At 38.0% G+C, this 24,258-nt stretch overlaps 1 protein-coding gene across 5 annotated transcripts in view; it reads right to left on the bottom strand.

Annotated features, from left to right (window-relative positions):
• Grid2 (glutamate ionotropic receptor delta type subunit 2) overlaps positions 1 to 24,258 on the bottom strand; it is a 1,369,063-nt gene that overhangs the window by 274,417 nt on the left and 1,070,388 nt on the right. For all 5 annotated transcript variants that reach the window (XM_075983936.1, XM_075983939.1, XM_075983937.1 and 2 more), the window contains one exon: positions 7,885 to 8,023. In XM_075983936.1, the coding sequence (XP_075840051.1) occupies positions 7,885 to 8,023 (139 nt within the window). The remainder of the gene's footprint in view (positions 1 to 7,884; positions 8,024 to 24,258) is intronic.

Raw genomic sequence — 24,258 nt, forward strand, 5'->3', positions numbered from 1 at the left:
AGTCTATCCTGCCCATGGGATATGCTGGGGTAAGGGTGAAGAAGAGGCTGTGGGAGTGGCTAACCCATGACTGATCCAGTCTGAGGCTTATGCCAGTAGAGTGAACTCACCCCTGGCACTGCTTGGAGTGCCAGAATCCAGAGGCTAGATGGCCAAGAGCTCTAGGATAGAACCAAATACAATTGGAGAAAAAATAATGTCGATGTAATGATGCCTAATGATATTCTGCTATACTCTTAGATTGGTGCCTACCCCAATTGTCATCAGAGTGCCTTCATCCAGTAACTGATAGAAACAGATGCAGAGAACCACAGCCAAGCATTAGGCCAAGCTCGGGGAATCCTGCTGAAAAGAGGGAGGAAGGATTATATGAGCTAGAGGGGTCTAGGACACCATAGGAAAATGAACAGAAGAAACTAATCTGGGCCCATGGGAGCTCACAGAGTCAAAACCAGCAACCAGGGAGCCTGCATGGAACAGACCTAGGCTCCTCTACATATATGTGACAACTCTATAGCATGAGCTACTCATAGGATTCCTAACACTGGAGTAGGGGCTGTGCATAATGCTTTGGCTGGCTTTTGGAAACCGTTTCTTCATACTGAGTTGATTTTCCCAGCCTTAAAACAAGGGGAGGAGCTTAGTCCTATGACATATTGCAAAACCATACTTTGTTGATATCCATGGGAGGCCTTCCCTTTTTGAACAGAAATAGAGTAGGAGTGGATTGGGCTAGCGCTGGAGGAAGCTGGATGGGGAAGAAGAGGAGGGAGTGGAAATTCTGGTAAGGCTGCAAAATAGATAAATTTAATTTTTTAAAAATTTAGTTGTATTTTATTGGTGTTTTGCCTATATGCATGTCTTTGTGATGGTGTTGGATCATGGGGTTACAGAGAGTTGCAAGCTGCCATATGGTTGCAACCTGGTTCCCTGGAAGAACAGTCAGTGTTCTTAATTGCTGAACCATCTCTCCATCCCCCAAATAAATTAATTTAATAAAATATATTTCAAACATATACTGGCAGAAGTCTGAAAATTAGCATTCAACCTTAATAAATTTCAGAAGTAAAGAAACACAGCTAAGATGTTAGGGAGTTAAGGCAGCAGTGGAGAGTAAATAAGTAGAAATATGCTGGTCATTAGTTTTAGAGAAACAGAATAAAACAGAAGAGGAAAATTAAGTAGATTGGGAAAACAATAAGGAAATAAGGAATCTATTAAACTATTTCAGTTAAAAATAGAATGGAAAGAAAAAGAAAAATAAATCAGACAGATGTTTTGAAAACCTCACTGAACTTGTGGCTGGGGTAGGGAGATTCCCCAACTTCAACTTGTCTTCTATAGAAAGCCAATAAGCTGGAAGAGGACAAGGTGGGATCAGATTCTCTAAACTGAAACTGGATAGTAATTAGGAGAAGTAGAAAAATGAAGGGAAGAGATGTGAAGGTTTTGTAACCTGTCCCTAGAATAGGATTAGGACACAGGTCCTATTTCAGTATGGCCACTCCAGTGGTTCAGAGTTGATTTCTCCAGTGCTATTTCTTAGAGTATAGATAGACCTGTATCAGTTACTCTAGGTTGTGACTTTTTTCTTCTAGTGACAACCTAGGACCCGGTATAATACCCACTGTATGGTAGACAAGAGCTCCAGTTCTGAGTTATAGTCCCACTCTTCTTGGTAATCTCTATCATTGCTGTTCCACTAAATGCTCACAAAATATGTTGTACTCAAATATCACCTGCTTACAAAGTGGTGCTGTGAGATACTCCTCAGCGCAGAAGTTTGAACGTTTGTGTAAACTTGTGGGATGAGGATATTTTATCAGAATTTTCATAGGAAAGGAAGCTAGCAAGAAATTTAGAAAGGATAAGAATTTATATACTTGAGTATTTAAGAATTTTCTAATATGGAGAGACAAAGATGGGATAAGGATAAAAAGAAAGGGAGAGGAAGAGGGTGAGAGAGATATTTGATCATATTAGGGACTACAAGAGCTCCTTGGGTCCCCTGGGAGTGATAATAAAGTGGGAGACAGTCTTTAATTAAGTACTCAATGAAAGGAGCATTTGAAAGACCAATACATACTTCCTATATGACTTCTTTTTTTAGAAGATAAAATTCTGTCTATGACATCTAGATAGCTCTATGTTCATAAGATATCCATCACTGTAGTACTTAAGTGCCGAGACAAGTAAGGCATCTCAACTCTGAACAATAAGGACTTGGGAGATGAATGCCTTCCTATGTGTGCAGTGCCTATGAGGTCTGGGTCCAAGCTGAACAATTCTGCCCTGAGCTGAAACATTGAAGCAGAATGAATCAAGCCCAGCTTCTTTCAACCATCCTGATCGTGGCTGTTCCTAATAAAGTGTGCAATTCCCTGCTGAGAGCTCTGAGACAGGCTGCTACAGAACAATCGAAGAAAGAGTAGGGGAGACACTCAGCAAAGCAAGACGGTGCACCATGTGAGGGTTCCTCTCTTCTGTGAAATAACAGCATAAAGAAATGACTCTAATATTTCTTTTGTGTTTTATGTGGCTGATATTCACACAGTGGACTTCCATAGTTTCAAGCCAGATTTAAGGAACCCTTTCCTGGATGTTTATTGACTGAATATTATTTGTAACCACAATGCACTAGGTATTTAATGAGGTACTACATAAGGTCCTAGGCTGATACAAAAGTGATTAGAAACGGCCCTTGAGGAAATGCATTTTAATTAAAAGCATAAAACAGTAGAACAGCATGCCAGTCCAAGGCCAGCTAGAGTTCATAGTATGAGGTGGTAGAGATGCATGTAAGTGGTTTAAAACAGAAAGACACTAAATCTAATTGTAAACATGATGGCATCCACATAGAAGGAGCTATATTTGAGTTATTGATTATGACAGGGGTCAATAAAGATAAGTTATGAGAAAATGCTTGTTTAACAACAGCCTGACTCAGGGTTATTGCCAGTCACTGTCAGCAGACTCCTTTGAATGCCGGTTAATCAGGCACTAAATTAAGACTATCAAATGAGTCATTGCTTTAATTCATATTTATGCTTAAATTACAGTGAGACTTGACTGACACAGCACATTTTTTTAACTCTTTGAGAGGATTATAGGGTCAAGTGACAAGGCCCAGAGACATTACCTAGTGTAGGTGGGCTACACTACCAGTGATGGGAAATATGTCAGAAACAATAACGTATCAGCAAAGGAACCAATGGTTTCCCTGGCTGTGGATAATCACGTTTTGTCACAAAGATTAATCATACTAGTTACTAATGAATCCAGTTGAACAACTATGATTTCCTGTAGCTCTGTTTATTTTGATCTTAAGTAATAAATGGCTCTCGGAAAAAATAATAAAGTAAAGGCAAATATGATGTTGCTGTAATGCTGTCTTGTGTGTCTATGTGTGTGTTACTGGGAATGGAACCCAAGACCCTGGAATGGCTAAGCAGGTGACCCACTACTGAGCTACAGTCTCAGCCCTTATCCCATGTTGACACTAACAGTAATTTCAAAACTCTTCAAGCACCATTGCCATTTTTAGCCTGGGGACCAATAGAAAATCAAGCATTTTATTTTTAAAATGTTTCATGCATGTTAGTGCTTTGCCTGGGTATGTCTATGTGTACCACATGTCTGCCTTGCACCCATGGAAATCAGGAGGGGGAATCAGATCCTCTGAACTGGAATTGTGGATGGTTGTGAACTAACATGTGGTGCTTGGAATTGAACTTGGTTTCTCTGGCAGAACAACAAGTGATCTTAAATACTAACCCATATACTTAGTCCCACATTCTTTTTTTTTAAAGTAAAAAAGCCAAGCAAATCACACACACACACACACACACACACACACACACAAACCACAAACAGCAACAACAGCAAAACAGAAATCATTAATATTTTCCTCTTTGGACTCCGAAGTGGTCATCTCATTCTTTACCACATCCTGTCATAGAAGGAATAGGAGACTTAAACTTATGAGTTATCTTTTACAAGGGAAACCCATTTCCCATACATTAGACCATAGCTAATATCATTTCAAAAGGACCCATGTTTTTCTCTCTCAGAGAGGGTTGCTCTATTTCCCTCTTCCCACCTCAGCCTAGAAAGAGCCTCTGCTTTGAGGGAATGAAGATGTGCATAGTCTATGTAGGCCAATGGCATGGTGAACTGTGCAGAGTGAGATGTGTCAGCATTCGCCATTTAACTTCGGGAGGAGGTAATTTTATGAACTCCAGTGCTTAAGACAGCACTGCATGAGACTGTGGAGAGTCTGTTCTCTTGGAGAATGACAGTGGGAACTGTGCGAGAACCCAGCCTAACTTACAGGTGGAACTCTGCATCCAAGTAGTAGTATAGGCATTTGTGTTATCACAAAGGTAAGACATGAACTTTGAAATTATGTATAAGTTTTGGGATAAAATCAGACTGTTGTAACTTACTTGGCTTCTATTCTTTCCAAAGTTACTCTCATGATAGTATTAGGAGGCAGTAATTTATTACACCCACTAAAAACTTTTCATAATGCTTGTTGGCACTAGAAGGGAATAATTTTGAAGGAAATGAATGTTCAGTTACTTTGGAATCTAGAGCTACACTTGAGGGAAGCATCATGTGAAAGTGCATTCTTTTCCCTACTAAATTTTACTTTTGAAGAAACCTTGAGGAATGCAGAATATGGAACCTTGGAATATAGTGGCGTCTGCTTCCACTGTTATAGTACTCTAGAAAGCAACTGGTGCTGGGAACTTAGTAATAACTAAGTAGCTAAGATGCCTCACATGCCTTCAGCAAAGCACTGGGTCAAGCAAATCAGGGAAGCAGCATTGGATAAGGAATTAACTGTAGGGTCAAGACTGTGGATAAGTTTCAGGTTGACATGAGTTAGACCATCAGCTTCAATGCTTACTGGGTGGTCTTGAGCATTTTGCTTCTAAAATTCAGTTTCTTCATTTACAGAATAGAAATAATGGTAGTACTTACATTGTGATATGTACTTTGAGGAATAAATGCAATAATAACTGCAAAATACTTAATTTCTGTATCATAGTAAATCCACAATAAATCTCAAACAATATTTTACTACAATGACTATTATTGCATGCCATATAAGATGTTTTTATTTGTTTATTGAAGATATTTCAAAACTAAGTAATACTTTAAACATATTTACATGTGCCATTTTAGTTAGGCATTACTAATTAGAAGTCTATTTTTAAAAGTGTGTACCTTGAAATACCACTAACATGACTGCCTAACCATGCCTAACAAGGATGACACCAATAGACATGCTAACATGGATGAGTGCGGTGGAGGGCTCCCAAGGCCTCATAATATTGAGGAAGGGAGAAATAGTCCCTCTAGGAATGAGCACACCAGTTGGTTAGCCAATGGCAAATAGTAATCTCCAAAACCACACAAACAAGTAACATTATACAAGCTGAGTAGGGCATATTTACATATTTATGAACACACACACACATGGAAGCAAGCAAGGGAGTTCTTGGAAGGGTTTAGAGGAAAGAAAGGGAAGTGAGAAATGATGTATTGTACTCTCAAAAAATAAAAACATTATTGTTAAAATGTATTTTAAAGGTTTACTCCAATTTGCTCTGGAAAGCCATTTTTCTTGCTATCTGCTACCACATTGATCACACTACAAGTCATTAAGCTAAGTGAAATGATCCAAGCGCAGAAACATAATTACTGTAGTAGAAAGTTACATCCAGAGAAGCAAAGATAGGAACAATGGTGAAAGGCCTGTGGGGAGGTAGAAAAAAGGAGACAATTGTCCAAGGTGCAAAGCCAGTTACTAATTGAACACACTTGGGAATACTTAATCAACAGTATGGGCAGTATTAGATGTGTTATATACATATACATATCAAACTTTTTCATTTTGTGTTTTAAATATGTTCAATCTTTATCTGGCTGGATATGCCAAAATGTCTTTCTCAGAGGAGCATAGGGCAATCATAGGTAAAATTAACTCATGTTGACATGTATGTTAACAAAATTGGTTAAACTCAAAGTCATTGCTACTGCTCCAAGCCAGTTGAGGGTTGTTTTTCGAGACAGGGTTGCTCTGGAGCTTAAGGATTTATTCTTAAGGCCGACAGTTGCTTTTCTAAACACAGAGGGCACATGGTGGTTTGGGTGCAGGGAATGAGAACTATGCAATGCCCTGGCACACAGGCTCAGGTGCCGGGCATCCTGAACGTCTGCACATTGCCCAGACACTAACTGCATGAAGGTAAAAGTTGCTTAGCATCTAATCTTCAGTTTTTCTGTTTGTAAAGTGTGTCATGGAGTTTACAAGATGGTGATGAGCATCAGATGAGCCAATCAGCATATAATAGCACAAATCCTGGCATCTGATAACTAATCAGTAAATGATGGTTATTATTTTTATGATGTTACTAATTTCATCAATTTTCTTCCTAGGGTATCACAATCATTTTCATTATTACTCAATCTCCCACATTTTACTCAACATCGTTTATAATTTGTTTTACCCATAGAGCTGGCTATAAGAGGAATAAATTGGGAGAGTAAGAAAAGTCTATACTAAAGCAAAAATTATAAAACACTTTGAGGAGCATGATTTGATGGGTGAATCTAGAAGTATCATTTTCATAAATGGATAAAGGAATTGACGGCTTGCGAATATTACTAGTTGACTTTTGTGGTTTTCAATTTCAGATTGTAGATTGAAGAAAAACAATGAACTTCTATAAATAATTAAGTCTTGATTTGGCATTATATTATAATGGCTTCCTGGCCACTAATGAAGCTCATTTATATACATTTAAGAGGAAAAAGGGCTTTGTGAGTTTTCTTTAAAGGGAAGTTGACTCTGGGAAATTCTTCTTTATTGCCAGTAGTCCTCATTTTCAATTCATAAGTTTGGGGGTATGAGTGTTGACCTTTAATTAAAATCATTTTGTTTGTGGCTAAATAGACAATTTCAGGGGAATGTTTCTTAACATAGTACATAGGCTATTGTGTCCATTCAGGGCAGAAACTGTATGATGCTGCAGCTCCTATAGTGTGAAACCATGAAGGCAGAAAATGCCTCAGGGTCGGGGCTCATGGGAAAGTCCATTATGACCTGAAGCACAGACCTCTGTATGTGAAGAAATGAGTGTATCATGATGAACAACCATTTTGCATCATTGTTACTGATGTTGGAGAAAGAGCAGAGATGATGACCACATAGATATTAATGCAGACAGGTAGATTGTGGTCACTAGCATGCTAATTTCTATCTGTTACCTGCTCTTTACTCTTCCCCTCTCTTTTCTGTTCTCACAGTCTCCCCTTCTCTCTTCATGCCCTCACTGATATGTTCATTTAGCCCTTTATTCTGATCACACAAAATGGACCAGACTCATTAGAAAGACATTTTATTTCATAAGATTTTTATACTTTGTCTATCTTATTTTTTCTCTGATGTAGTTATAGTTTTTAAAATATTTTTATTGTGTGTGTATTCCTGAGAGTATGTATGAGAGTGTATGAGAGTATGTATACTCTGCATGTGCAATGATGGCAGAGTCTAGTAGATGGTATTGGATCCCTTAAAACTGGAATCACAGATGGTTTTGAGCCATTTCTCCTGCCATGACTTAATTTTTCTCTGTGAAGGTTAAAGCTTTGATGATACATTATCCTTCTAGGAAAATATGGAAAGCAATATTTAAGTTATGATGAAAATTTTATAAAATAAATTATTTAGGATTCATACTCTGAGATCACAGAACTAAGCCTTTACTCAGAAGGAGAGTGAGTTTCTTATCAGATGGTACACCACATTTATGCTTAGAGGGCTTTCTTAGCATTTGTCATGTTTGATGGCTACTGGAATCATTGCCTACTTACTGGATGGAGCTCTCAATGCGGGTGATGGTGAGGAAAGCAGCAAGGTTTGCTGTGTATGATGAGATGACAATCAGAGCAAATAACCACCATGCCCCCATCATCATTCGAGTTGCCAGAGTTGTGTATGGGACTTCCCCACCTGTGGAAAGAGGAGAGATGACAGCAACATCAATAAGCTTGTATTGAGAAACTGAGGTCATACACACTCAGTGCCAACACTGGCAAAAGGCTTCCTGTCCCTATCATAACTGAGAGTCACTTTTCTCATCTACACATTGGTTTGTCCTTGGGTGAAACCTTCAGAATGCTTACATTCCTTCTATACCTTAGCAAGACTGAGTGTCATCAACATTTGGTGAAGTAACATTTTTCTCTGGTCATAAAATGACCATTAGCTTGCACAGAATGGATTGCTGTGGCAGCCATGGCCAGTGGCTGTGACAGTTTTCATGGCTAGTTTTATGTCAACTTGACACAAGCTAGAACCATCAGAGGAAGAAGCTTCAATTGAGAAAATGCTTCCATGAGAACTGGCTATAGACAAGCCTATACGGTTTAATTAGTGATTGATTAGGAAAGGCTCAACCCCTTGTGAGTGGGCCACCGCCGGGTTCGTGGTCCTGTATTCTATAAGAAAGCAGGCTGAGAAAGTCATGGATAGAAAGTCAGTGAACGGCAAACCACTATTGCCTCTATATCATCTCTTGCTTCCAAGTTCCTGCCCTGCTTAAGTTTCTGCTTTGGCTTCCTAAGTGATAAACTACAGCTTTGAATATAAGTCAAATAAATCCTCTTCTCCCCAACTTGCCTTTTGGTTATGCTGTTTCATTACAACAATAACAACCTAATCAAAGCCGGGCGGTGGTGGCATATGCTTTTAATCCTAGCACTCGGGAAGCAGAGGCAGGCAGATCTCTGTGAGTTCGAGGCCAGCCTGGTCTACAAGAGCTAGTTTCAGGACAGGCTTCAAAGCTACAGAGAAACCCAGTCTAAAAACACCAAAAAAAAGCCTAATTAAGTCAACACTGAAGTCAAAATAATACAATGAAAAGCTAGCCTACGGCAAAGAAAATGGGATTATTACTATGTCCTAGGTAGAAGTGGGGGAATCACCAGGTCCCCTGATTCTACCCACTGATACTTCTGCACCAGATTTTTGAGACGTATTAGAAAATATAGAAAGGGGAATATTGACTAAGGGAGGAGGGGCTTTTGGGCATTGCCACTCACTTTGAGGTGGGACTTTTGAGTCACACATATTATCTACAAATAATCCCTAACACGTGTTCCTAAAAGTAGATTCAACAAACTCTTTGGTTCACTAACACTTGGATGAAATCCTTACTTTGATCTCTTGGTGCCCTGTCTGGGGCTAATAACTATTTTTTTTACATCTACTCAGGAAACACAACATTCTACATGGAGAGCATTCAAATTTATATGCAGGTCCTTCTCTTTGTAGAACTAATGACAAAAGCCACTATTCACCAAGAATCTAAAGGAGATCTTAAATTCAACACATTGTTCTAACATCCAAATTACCTCCCCACCTACCTACTTTACATTATGCCAGAAACCGGAGTGTTTCTATTCTGTCACTTCTTAGAACACAACTTTAAAAGCCCCATCTTTCAATATGAAGCAAATGTTGTCACATTTTCTGTCAAATTATATTCCCAAACTATTTTATCTCACCAGTTCCTACAGTGATATCCAAATCTAAGTCAGCAGCTTTTGATTGTGGCAAGATTTAACCATAATTATAAATTTTCACATGCAGGACCCAGAGGAAAATGACTACTGAACTTTCCAAAAACAAGGTGAGATAGTCCTTTAGGACTTCATGAAAGAGTTTCTTGCTTTATGAAACAGTTTGCCATATTCTGCAGGACACAAAAGTAAGCAACTGATGAATTTTGCCAAAATATGTGGGACAGTCTTTCAAATTTTCTGCTTCATGGAAGGGTCTGCCAGACATTCTGTGGGACACAGAAGAAAATGACTGACAAACTTCCAATATAGGCAGGACGGTTTCAAATTTCCTGCATCACTGAGAAGCTTGCCAGACATTCTAGGTCTTTAGTGTAGTAATGAGGGGAGCAGGCCTGCTTTTCGTCCCACCCGGCTCCCGCATGGCTAGCTTTACACGCAAAATAACAACACACAAATTGTATTCTTTTAAACACTGCCTAGCCCATTAGTTCCAACCTCTTATTGGCTATTTTTCACATATTGATTAACCCATTTCTAATAATCTGTGTAGCACCATGAGATGGTGGCTTATCGGGAAAGATTCTAGCCTACGTCCATCATGGGCCGGACCTCATGGCATCTTCCTGACTCTGCTTTTTTTTCTCTTACAATTCTGTTCTGTCTTCTTTACCCACCTATGTTCTGACTTATCAGGCCAAGCAGTTCCTTATTAATTAACCAATGAAAGCAACACATAGAAAGAAGACACATCTACATCACTTTAGGCTGAAGATAAATGCCCCAATGTTATAGAAAAACTTTTGGTGACTGTCCAGACAGTCAGATATTTCTGTCATTTCTAGAATATTTAAAATTGCTCACATTGTGCTTCCTGTTCATTTAGGTAATATCACCCTCCTGGGGTCTTTGATGCAGTTGAAGACTAGATAGTTATAATTATAGTTTTCCTTAGTTATGATAAAAGATAAATTAGATATGAAACTTTAGACTGACAAAGATAGATACAATTGATGATAGATTTTTTTAATTTTGTCAAACACAAATAAACTAAATATTGCAACTGTAATTCTTGCTTGATATCTGTTTTGATATAGTTAACTGTACTATGTTAAAGTTAAAGCCTTCCTTTTTAATTAGAGAAAAAAGGAGAGATCATGTAGGGTATCCTTCTGTATGCTGTGAATATGTTTTATTACTATTGGTTAGTAAAGAAGCTGATTTGGCTAATAGTCAGGCAGAATAGAGATGGACAATCAAAGCAAAGATCCAGAGAAAAAGAAGGCAGAGTAGAGGGAGATGTCAGCAGCCACATGAGAAGCAAAATGTGAGGTAACAAGCCACAATCCTCTTGGCAAAACATAAACTAATAAAAGTGGGTTAATTGAAGTTGTAAGAGCTAGTTAATAATAAGCCTGAGCTAATAGGCTAAATGGTTTGTAACTAATAAAAGTCTCAAAGTGGTTACTTGGGAACTGACAGGTAGGAGAGGAGCCTCCATTTACAACCCTTCACATTTCTGAGTCTGAGTTTTGTTATCATGGCCCTCTCAAATTAATACATACTGAATATTGAACATTAATAGACTTTATAAAATGAAATTAGGCACATATTCACAGTGCAAATAAATTAGAAGAGCAATATTTTTTCCTGCTAGGTAAATAATATGTGAGTATATTAACATTATTCAATTGGTTATGCCAGGCATAGTTTCACTCTGACCACTGGTTCTCATATGTAATACCTCTATATTTCATGAAGTGCTAACATGTCTTTTGGTTATTTTCTAAACTATCAGTTCAGGCCATATTTTTATACATGGAACACAAACATTTTTTTCAAAATCAGTTTAGATGCATTTTAGATTTTTCTTTAAAACAACGAGCATTTTCACTTAGTTTTTAAAAGATGATAGCTAAAGGATATTCAGTTTTAAATTCCCATGAATTTTGTTATTTTTATTTTAAATATATTTATTTATTAAGGATTTCTTCCTCCTCCCCGCCACTGCCTCCCATTTCCCTCCCCCTCCCCCGATCAAGTCCCTCTCCCTCATCGAGTTTTGTTTTGTTTTTGTTTTTTTTTTTTTTAGAAGAAGATCTTACCCTTGAGAAGACTTAAGACTTGCTTTTGACCACATGGAAGATCAAATTGATGAGTTTCTTCTTTTTAGCATATAATTTACAAATCTAATAGCTCAAATACTCCAGCAGAACCCAAATACAATGCCATTATATTTGATATCTACACTTAGAAGTTATATAATAAAATTAACAGAAATCCTCAGGAGACAAAGGCAAGTGGATCTCTGATTTTGAGGCTAGCCTGGCCTTATATAGTGAGTCCCAGGACAGTCTGAGCTACACAGAGAAACTTTGTCAAGAAAACCCAAGAAGGAGAAGGAGAAAGAGAAGGAGGAGGAGGAGGAGGAGGAGGAGGAGGAGGAGGAGGAGGAGGAGAAGAAGAAGAAGAAGAAGAAGAAGAAGAAGAAGAAGAAGAAGAAGAAGAAGAAGAAGAAGAAGAAGAAGAAGAAGAAGAAGAAGAAGTTTGTCTTCCTGTTTGGGTAATGTTGGACTAGATAGATCATAACAGCCTTGAAGTCTTAATTTCTTCTCTTATTTCACTGTTTAACATTTTGGAAAGCCAAGTAAGTCAGAGATCGAAGGAATGCTTATCAATGTACTCACAATCAGGAAGCAGAGAGACATGAATGCAAACTACTGCTTAGCTCTATACTGCTACAGGACAACATTTCAGCCAGGGAATGGGACACACACACACACACACACACACACACACACACACACACACACACCACAGTAAGTGGGCCTTCCCACTTTTGTTAATGCAGTCTAGATAAGCCTGTTCAGACATGTTGAGAGACCTATCTTCTGAGTGATTATGTCATATTGACAATTAACAATAACCATTTAATTCTATGCATGGCCAACTAGACACCTAACAATGCTACTTTTAATTCAGTTGAGTTATGAGCATTTTATAAAATAAACTTATTCAGCTCAAGTTTAAGTTACTACAGTCTTTAATTATTCTTAGAAACATTATTAAATTATTAACTGAGTGCCTATAGGATTAAAAACAAATTATATATGCTCAACATATAATGGCATAGAATAAACAAACATTCATGGTCCAAAAGAGAAGAATTGGGGAATATCAATGAATGATCAGAAAAAAGCAAGTCCAAAATCCATCAGAAAAATTATCAAATTCTGTCACCCCATGGCTGGCATCAGGGACTTATAATAAAACTCGCTATGTTCCAAAGGGCTGAGATAGCTTTAGGCCCCAGCACAGCAACCTGCAACACACAAACCCATCTCACAGGCTGGATCCATTCTATGTCTACAGCTATCCTTGATGGTCATTCTGTAATCCAAGCATGTAAACTTTCCTTCACAATGTCGCATAATGGCCTGGCAGAGATTCTGACCCTGACACAAATTGCCTGTCATCATTTGCTCTCTGATATGCTGAACAAGCCTCAATGACACCCTCTATCTTGCATCTTTTGTGTCTACAAAACCAGGAACATGATCTTTATGGCATCCACCAGGAGTCCTTATGCCATATGGATAGAGCCTGACCCCAGCTTGGACCAGAGTTGCATCAAATCCTGTGTGATGATCCTGGAGAATCACTATACTAGAAAATTGTCTTTGAGGAGTAGGGGACTCAGCTGCATTCTCTTTACTGGTCTCTGATGAGTGGTGCCTTGTCCTGATGGCAATTATTCTATTGTCTCTGAATGCTATTTGTCTGTAATTGTCAGGAGAAATTGTTATGAACTATTTCAGACCGTGATGTAACTATAGCTTACAGCAACAAATAATTCATATGTCAACCCACCAGAGGACATATTCCCTGATGGGGAACTCGGTCAGTAAGGCTTGAGGACCACTGACTTTGAAAACTGGAGCTTTCATCTGTAATTTCCCTTGTGCCTTAACAGCTGTGATATCTCCTCATTACCATGCATTTTCATGTGATGTGTATATGCAATCTCATGATTGCATCTCAGTCTTATGGAAACATATATCTGTGGGTGGACAGGAAGATGACTTTTCATTTGCCTGCATAATTTTGATATATAGAATATATATTAATACATGCTTCACAACTAGATCTATTTGTTTCATGAGCACTGTAGACACTGAAAAGCCTGCTTTGTTCCTTTTGGCTCAGACTAACTGCACACAATTAGCTCACTTTCACCTCAAAACAAGTTCAAACTAAAGACTTTTTGTAAATAGTTCATAAGTTTAAAGCCTTATAGTTATGCACAAGGTCAGAGCTGCAGATATCCAACCAAGGATACTACACAAGATACACTAAGGAAAGCATGCTAACTCTTTGCTTGGCAGCTTATCTCACTGGGCCCTCTATCCCTGCCCCCTTGTCACAGTCTCAGCCCTGTAACCTTGGACCCTTGTACTGCCATGGTAATGGCTCAGCTCCTAATCCCTAGGAATGTGCTTTCGGCCAATGAGAGGTAACCCCTGCAATTTTTTATAGCTTCATGGCTATGAGGAGAGGAGTTTTTAGAAGAGAAGGAAAGAAGCTAGGAGAAGAGATTAGGAGAATTAGAAGTAGGACAGGAGAATTAGAATTGAGACTGAAAATCAAGGAGACTGAATCGAAAATTACATAGTGAGAGATTCATTTGTCCTCAGACATCGCAAGTCTTTCTTTGGCTGTTGCTTTCTCTCTGAACCACGAGAAGGCCTTCGGGCTGGACCCCAAAGGTTCTCATTATGTAATATTGCTAAATTTTTAAAACAATTACAGCTGCATTGTTGCTGCATCTTCCTTGTATAAAACGGTATATTTGCTCATACCTCTGTCAAACACATCAGTCCATTATCTTTAATTTAAATTTGCTTTATAGTCCCTGATCATGGATAGAATGAAGCCATGAATGGCTACATCTCAGTTTCTGAATGAAACCTGTGTTCCCTTATGAAGCCTCATGAGCTTTGAATATGGAACAAAGAGAAATGAAGCCACAACTGAAAATGTCCTCCCTTCTGGTTAGTTTTCATGGTCCCAAAAAGTGTTATAAAGACTGCTCTTTGTGTTTCTCTCATAATTTTTATCTTCTATGCTTCCACCAAAATGGCCCATTAAGTTCTGCTTCCATCATGTTGTGGACTTTCAAACTTTCCATAGCCCTGCTCTGAAATAGTTCAAAAGGTTTAAGGTCTACCTGGTTAGATTTATTAGAGCAATGACTTCACTTCTTGGTACCAGTTTCTGTCTTAGCTTCTTTTCTCATTGCTGCGATAAAGTATTTGGCAAAAGCAATTAACACTATCTATTGTTCCTTCCATTGGTGGGAAATGAGAAAAAACTACTTAACATAGAAAGAATCTGTAGAGAGAAATAAATAGTGGAAAAATTAGAGCACCAAACTTCTGAATAAGAAGATAAGGTAGAAAAAAAAACAGTGCTTGTGACTGATACTTTTGGAGGCAGAAAAGACAACTTTAAAAGACAAAGCAAAAAAGAACTCTGAATATTGGAAAGGAGGTACAACTTGGAATATGAAATTTAAAAAAGAAATACAAAGATGGGAAGTATAAGCCAAGATAGGGACAAGGGAAGAGGAATGAAGAAGAGGGAAAGAGTTAACCAAAATCAAGGATATGTGAAAGTCATATGGAAAATTTGTAAACTAATTAAAATTTTAGTTAAAATCAAAACAAGCAAACCAAGAGTATGACTGGAAGTATACTGCATGAATGGATAATACTGTTGCCAAAGCCTCAGATTATTAAAGAAAAATCCCAATGCCAAGTATGGGGTACTCCCCTAGGAATTGTTAGTCAGGAAGGCCTCAGACATTTCCAAAACAATATGGGCTATTGTTATTGCTCTTGGTGTCCTAAAAGAATGAGATGGAAAGATATTATTGTTGAAGACACTGTATACTTTGAATACGGGAAACTCAAAAGAGAATTGAAAAAATTGAAAAAGAGAAATGAAACCACAAGTGGAAATTTCCTCCCTTCTGGCTAGTTTTCATAGTCCCAAAGAGTGTTATATAGACTATGGAAAGAGAAAATGCATTAATAGTTTTTCTCAGATACAGACCCTGCAAGCCATAGAACCAGCCTGCTGAGCAAGACATGCCTATGGTGAAATAGTGGTATAATTGCTGGGGGCAACAAACTGCTTTCAGAGTCAGTTTGGGGCTTACTTATCAAGAGAGAATTCATGATTAGTACCATAAACCTGATCAAAAGCCTGTGGCTTGGGAAGCCAAAGGGTATAGTGGGGAATTCACAGCTACTGTGTTGCTAAAGAGGCATAGTGTCAAATGGCCTTCTGACACACAAATTGGGACTTTGCTTAGCTTTTGTCAGGGAAGATTCTTTTACGACGGGTAAACCCAGAGGCTCATAACTGGTCAAAATGCTGAGCTGACAGTTGGGTACTCAGTTCTCAAGAGGACACCAAGAAGACCCCATCTAAGATTCAGAGATCAGAAAGAAGAGGCAGAGGAAAGAATGTAAAGACCAGAGCGTGCAAAGGAGCACAGTGAAATACTTTCTTTGGAGGACTCATGAGATCACAGTGTCTGAGTTATATGCACAAGGCTTGCAACAACCATTGGAAGGCAATTATTCCTGGATGAGGAGAAATGCTTATTTTCACTGAAACAGCCTCTAGATAGCTCCTGATGCTCCAGTAAATAACTGCCCATTAAAGTTCATGCAGACAACCAAATTAGACTTAAAGAAAGAATCACAAAAAAGTATGATGGGAATATAGCAAGCAGACTTTTTTGGATGAAGTGAGGAGGGTGGGAGTGAAGGAAGGTAAGGCTGGGTAATGGAGGAATGTAAATAATTGAAATGCTATTACCTGCACATTTGGAATCTCAATAAATAAATTCAAAATATATTTTGAAAAGGTACTAAAAATCTAGCAGTACCTCCCCCAAAGTTGTCAAAGTTTAAATGGGCTTTGGGATGCAGGGCTTGCTTAGAGGTAGTGCTGATGATCTATTTAGCTCTGAATCAAGGAAAATTTACAAGACAAGTAAAAGTATTTTCAGTGGATTAAAATGAGATACTCAATAATAAAACCCCTCATAAAATTTTGAGACAGGGTATTGCTGTAGAACCCAGGCTGGCCTCAATCTTCATTTCTTTTATGTGGCCTCCAGACTTATCTGATCATAGGTGACTACTGCTACACCTGATCTGAAATTTTGATAATTGTCGAATATTGTTGATTTTCTTTCTAGAGAGAAGAAGTACAATGAAAGGAAAGGAATAATGAAAATAAGGGGCTAATCATCAATTTTAGAAATTAAAATAAACTGCAAGTATACTTAATGCATAACAGCAAAATTAATAATATTTAAAGAATACAATGCAGAAGACTAATCCAACAGAAAGCTGGTCCTTTGGTTGGTGTAGGAGGCTAAAAACAGCTCTTAAGATTGATAAAGATAGGATGTGAAGCTGCTTAAATATCCGTAGCCATCACAAAAGGGTTCACTAAAACAGATATTAGAAAGATGCCAGAGAGTCTAAACTACATTTATGCTAATAAATTTGGAAGATGTTATGAGAAACCATCTAGATGAAGTCTGCTACAAAGAGACATGGAGATGTTTGAATGCTCTCACATCTCTTAAACATTTCAAATCTACAACTAAAATTTGCTCAGGAAATTCAATACATGTGACCTTGTAGTAAAATTATGAAATATTTGAGGAATAGTTACTATTGTACACCCTCTTATTGAGATGGAGAAAAGCAAGACTCTGATCTTTTCATTTAGCACGTAGCCCAACTATGGGGACAAAACTCTGAAATCATTCTAAGATGATATATTATAACATAATTATAACCGACAAAAGACAAATAATACAAAGAAAGCTGCATAAGCAAATCCAAACCTCACTGGGCTCATTATGTGGATATGAGATGCATCTGGATCTGAAAATTCATTCACTTTGATTCATTACATTATCCCTCAAAGAGAAAAATTAAATTATCATCATGGTCAATGTCAAAAAGGCACAAATAAAATTCAACACTCAATGTTAAAAAATACAAAGCAAACCTAGATGGAATCAATAAACTGAAAACATTCTCCTGACAAGTGCTTTAGAGGCCCTGTGACAAATGCACTTATTACCATCAACATCAAAATGTTATGATCTTAGTGGTTAAAGACATCACTATTTTCTATTTCGTATTGATTTGGGTGTGGCAAACAAGCAACATAAAAAAGAATAAAAATAAAAAAATAGAAAATTTACATGACTAAAAACAAATGATTAAGTTATGCTTTCTATCTTAAATAAACAATGTTAAAAGAGGAATCACATTTGTTTATCCTAACAACAAGCACTTAAACAGCAAATTAATCACAAGTACAACAGCAGTAGTGGTAAATATCTCTGCTAACTAACTGAATATATATGCAATGTCTACAAAGAAGTTTAAGGAAAAGAAGACTGATTCTGTGGATAGGTGTGTTCACTGACTAGAACATTCAGTGTGGCAGAGAGAGACTCTCTTCAGACTGGGTTATCTCAGAATGTATCAGATGAAATCCTAAGGGCTTCTCTCCTCCTCTTCCCTTTCCATACCTTTATCTCTCTCTCTCTTTTGGAATATAAAATTTGTAAGACATTGAAAAGGCTTTTTAAAAGCAAAGAAACACCTCAAGGAGAAAACGCTTCTTCAAGGTTGCTGGAGATATAATAAGGTGGCTTGGTATCTGTTCATGGGTGAATCCAGTAGAACCATAACAAATCACCCACACATATGTATGTACTTGATTCACAGTGCTGGGAAGAATCAGGGTGATATGGGAGAGTCTTCTGTTTTGTGTTGATTTCATTGGTTAAATAAAGAAACTGCCTTGGCCCTTTAATAGGACAGAAAATTAGGTAGGCAGAGTAAACAGAACAGGATGCTGGTAAGAAGGCAGTGAGGTCAGTCGCCATAGCTCTCCTCTCCAAGATGGAAGCAGGCTAGAATCCTTCCAGGTAAGCCATGACCTTGTGGTGCTACATACATTAATAGAAATGGGTTAAGCACGATGTGAGAGTTAGCCTTTAAGAGGTTAGAGCTTATGAGCCAGGCAGTGTTTTAAAGAATACATTTCCGTGTTATTATTTTGGGACATAAGCTAGCCAGGCGGCCGGGCGGCAGGAACGCAGCCTGCTACTTCAACATCAGGGGCCTTTCATTAAATAAGAATTGCCAAGTATATATACCTATAAAAACATGAAACATGTCTCCTAACATGATGCTAAGTAACTTGTCACAAATAGTAATAAAGCATTCACAAAATAATATAATAAAATACATCTGTAACTTTGAATAGAAACATTTTCTTAAAACACAAAAAGAATTTAAATTATTGAAAAAGACCAATACTTTATATTTGAAAAGCTATGGCAAAATGAAAAGTAATGATAAAAGATATTTGCTACACAAAATGTCTCATATTTATAACTCTTATAAATCAATAAAAATGAAGTAAGAAAAAGTATAGACAATAGGAATCTTCAGACAAAACAAATTGATGAAATGTGGAAACGTCATTACTTGTGGGGACACAGGAAATAAAGTAAAATACTGCTTCAGAACCATGAAAGTGGTCAATTGAAGATGACGGGGTCCAGTGTTGTGAAGATAAGAAGCTAGAAGAATGATCATAATTTTTAGTGGAGTTTTAAGTTTATTCATTCACTTTGATAATAATGGTTGTTGACAGTCTTCCTGGGAAGTAGTTCCTGCACATCTAATAGATACATAGAAAAATATATACGGTAGAATTATCTCCAACATCTTCAAATAGAAATAGCCCAAATCTTCTTTGAGAATAGAATGGGTAGACAGTGCTACATCTGTACAACTGAGTATTATTCAGCAATGAAAAATGAGCAGTTGTCATGATACATTATGCCATAGATGGATTACACAGATGTCTTATTGGATACAGTGATTCATATTGCCATGATAGTTGTTTGGAAACAGAACTTGACAGACATTTGTTGGTTTCCTAGAAGATAGCAAATAGAGTTTGAGAGAATAGCTGTGGAGGATTTCATCCGTGGGGATATTTTACCTTTTGCTGGGTGGTGACTGCCCATCTCAGTGCTGCAGCTTTAGTGAGCTGGACATTTCAGCTGTGTACTTTTCTGTTTATAACTATTTCACAATCAAGACCTAAACGGATCAGGAAATGAGAGAGAACTTTTTTCTCACTTTATATTTTTTAACTGTGATTTGGAGAAGATGTCTTTTTCCCGGTCCAGATTACTTGATAAGGCATCAGGCAGATGCTGTCTGCATGCCTACCCTTAGCTCAGTGGTCAGCTGCCCTCCGGCACCACCTGGAGAGTCATGAGGAATTCATACATGCAAGGTGAGGCTGTGCTGTTAGCAGTTTTATGGCACTGACCTTACGACAGTGATCCTATCACTGATGTGACAGTCTTGTCACATCAAAAATATCAACCATGTTCTGTACTTAACTATGTTACTTATAAAAGTTGTTAAAGAACTAAAATAGTGTTTTTTCCTCAGGCAAGATTGTAAAGTTTGATAATTCCACCTGACTCAGGAATAAAATTTGTTATTCTAAGTTTATCCTGTACAACTATAACATTTTCCTGTTTGCCTAAAATACAGAAGAACACTTAATTATGGAAATGATACAATTGGCAAACCAGCTTTTCATTGGCTTAAAGACTCAAATGATTTATATTTCTTATAGTGCTATAAAGCTAATGAGTTACAGTTAACTAAAAAAACAGTGTACTCTGTATATATCCCTTATGGCTGAGTATATTGTAGTAGATTGACCAAGTGAAACATCAACAGAAGCTGGAAAGTTTTACATTTAAAGAAACATATTTTATAAAATTAAAAGGACGCTGTGGAAATCATGACAGTGTTCACATGCTCTCATTTATAGGCGATGGCATGAAAGGACCCATCCTCTCGATGCTTGATGTATGCTCAGCACTGCACCTTCCTGGGGCTTGTTTATATTTGCATTGGGAGATTGGGAGACTGAGAGACTGATTTGCCCCCTCCTCCTCCTCTTTCTTCTCTTCCTCCTCTTGAGTGTGATAAGGATGTGTTTTGCTTTGGGTTGCAAATAAATAGTTTCCCCATATCAAACCCATTTTCAAGTTGGGACAGGGTCTTACCATCTGTTGTGTCCATTCTCAGAACAAAAAACGGCTTTGGGTGTTAGAGAGTAATGCCGCGGCCAGAAAGTAGTTCTGTTTATAGTTAGTCTTCAGCATTTCCAACAAGATAAGGGGAAGACTCTGCTATTATTAGTCTCCACAAGGTCTCTTCTCTCTGACCTTGGCACTCTTCCTACATCCCACCCCATTCTCCTAGACTGTCCCCTCTTCTAGTCTGATCAGTTCACATCCAGAGACTGGAGTGCTATCCACTGCATCCTCCCTTAACTTCTTTCCTTGTGATGAGTTTTGAAACACAGCCAGATCCAACATGTTTCCTATTCTGTATGTGACTGTGTGTGCAGCCCACTGTAACTGAGAAATAGCACAGAAGTGAGCATGTCATTACTTTCCTGTCCACAAATCTCATATAATGCTTTAATCTCATAGCCTCTCCTTATCTGTTCATTCTTGTCTATCCTAGACATGGGTTTCTTCCAGACCTATCCCTCCCTATCCTCTTCGCTAATCATTGTGAAATCTATCCATTTAAAACATTAAAGAGAGGGGACTTCCTGAGAAGTGAGGCATGAACAGGTTACAGTGAACATCTGGGAAAACAGAAGAGGGGTCGCATGCTTACACATTCAAAGAAAAGCAATAGAAACATGAAAGCACATTAAATATAAGATAGCTTACAAAAGCAGAACGGATGAGGAAATTAGGCTCCTTGTTATTTGTTTCCCAGCTTTAAATTTGAATTTGGAACATGTAAATGTTTTACATAGTGCTAAAAATGTTTTTTTTTTTTTATAAAGAATGTTGAAAACAAACTGTTCCAAATGAACCTCATGGCACATGAAGCTGGCAACATAGTCACATAGAGGAACGAAAATCACATGATGTGAAACATGTTGACTGAATATTGACAGGCATAGCCTTTAGGGCTCAGGCCCTAGTCAGTACCTGTCTGGCTCATCTCCCTTTGTGGCTCCTCTGAGAATAGCTGGTCTTTAGAACAAATGGGAATGACGCAGACCATCATTACTCTCCAAAACACCCTACATCATTGGAAATACTTTTTTCAGTAAAGTTGCCGTGGCTTCCAGACAGAATGTGTGATTGCCTATCTGGAGACACCACATAAACACAATCAGAGACACGGGCTTCTGCTATTGGATTTCTCCCATGTTCTGTGTTACACACTGGTAAAGAGAATGCTGGCAGTCAGTGCATGTTGCTTTGCAGCTGTTCAGATAACAGGAGAACTGGCACGGGATGATGTGCAAGGCCTGGGCAGGTGCTAAGGAGCGGTGTAAGCGCAGTCATTTTGAAATTTGTGCTTCTAACTAACCACTCCGAAGCCTCTGAATAAACAAAATGGGTAAAGCAGAAAAGGAAGGCAATGAATTCAATTAAGCAGTAAGATAAAATCTGTATATCATGGTGACAACTTTGACGTCTCTTAGGCCTGCATTTGTCAGTGTGGGTGTAGCCAAGAACAAGACTGAGGCTGGGTGATAGGTGCAGTACGGTCAGGCAAAGTCTTCTGTCTCCAGGGTCTCCATGTTGACGGAAGGGCATGAGTAAAAATTGTAATTTCTAAATTCTTCTTTAGTGTCTCGTGGCACAAGCAACCTCTTATGCTTTCCATGAACTGGGATTCAGTCTTCCTCTGCATAAATGCTTTTCCTGACTGAAGCAAGGGAGTCCTACCATTCTCTACTTTACTTCTTTTAATTCATATTTCTCTTTATTGTCTATTGTCTTCTGGTTATAAGTCAGGTAGTCAAGTAATTGACTTCAGAGAAGTGTGAAACCCACTTCTAACAGTTTTATACTGAATAGGATGAAAGTTCAGTATTGAGTAAGGCAATTGTATTATCATGAGTGGTAATGACCTGAGAATTGAGATCTGGTGTGGTAATGTGTTAGCATTTTATCTGGTGACAGTTGCTACATTGGCTCACTGAAGGCTGCATAAGAGATAAAAGAGAAACCTGTACACAATCAAACATTGCAGAGATCTGTGGAGGTGGAGAAGCTGGAATATCTTTGTGCTGGAGAATCTTTGTATCTATCTCAGATGAGGAGCACACTTGCTACACAGAGACATTAAAAATGTGTAGGAAGGATTGTGATACACCATAGCTGGGAATCCAGCTCCTGCAATAAATCAGAGCTACTGACGTAAAAAATGAATACTGTTGTAGTTTGAACATAATTGTTCCCCACAAGCTCATAAGGAGCAACATTTTTAGGAACTGTGACTTTGTTGGAGTGGTGTGGCCTTATCGAAGGAGGTGTGTCACAGGGGGTGGGCTTTGAGGACTCCTCTGCTCAAGCTTCACTCAGTGTGACACTCAGACCACTTTCTGTTGCCTGTGGGTCAAGATGTATCACTCTCAGCTCCTTCTCCAGCACCAGGTACTCCTGCATGCCTTTTGTGACACCATGATAATGAACTAAAGCCCTGAAAATGTAAACCACCCCAACTAAAACTGTTTTTCCTTTATAAGAATTGTTGTGGTCACAGTGTCTCTTCATAGCAATAGAAACCCTAAGACAAGTACCCTCTACTGGAAGAGTATAAGAGCTGCCCAACTGTCAGAGATGTGGTAAAATTGGCTTACTCAGCTATGCCTATTTATGAAAGGAAGTAAGCGTATATATGGACCTTCAGATATATATAGAAATATCCTACTGATAACAACATCTCTCGAAATGAAAAAAAAAGTGTCCATTTACACAGAGACGCCATTCCTAACCAAGTAATGCTGCCTGGAGTTGGAAAACTAAGGTGCTCCTGGACACTATGGATAGAATAATTCCAGACCTGAAGAAAAAAATATAGTTATCAGTTGCTGAGTGTTTGTGTAGGGTACCTATTTAACCTAATTTTTGGCTCCATTGTGGAAGGGTGGAGATAATATTTTTGGGTATCCTTTTTTATTTTTCTTTAGTGATTTTAATATTATTAATTACACATGTCACTCTTACAATTTTTCTTATTTATTACATTTTACTCAGTAAAGAATATTTTTTCATCCTGAAGATTTTAGATACTTGACATAAATTTTTATTTTTGGAATTCAGAAATTTCACTACTGTATATTATATTGTTATCTGCACCATTGGATATTTAGTATTTTAAGAATTTGAATTTTATTTATAAATATGCCATGAAGAAAAGTTATTTGGTTAAAATGAAATCTTATCTCCTATACCAATAATGAGGTCTCCAGTGATTTGAACAGAAGTGCTGTACGGCATCACTCTGCCATGCTTACATATTTATCTGAAGTGTTGCACTTCAGTGTGTTTTAAATGTCAAAATATTGTTCTGGACTTGATGACAAGTCTATTTACAAATGTATACTTAGAATTAGGGCAAGTCGTTGAAATGGCAATTTCTCTACATGAACATTTTTTACCATCACATCAGCTGTGACGTTAAGCAGCTCATAAGT

The sequence above is a fragment of the Microtus pennsylvanicus genome, chromosome 8, assembly GCF_037038515.1.
Source record: "Microtus pennsylvanicus isolate mMicPen1 chromosome 8, mMicPen1.hap1, whole genome shotgun sequence".
NCBI lineage: Eukaryota > Metazoa > Chordata > Mammalia > Rodentia > Cricetidae > Microtus > Microtus pennsylvanicus.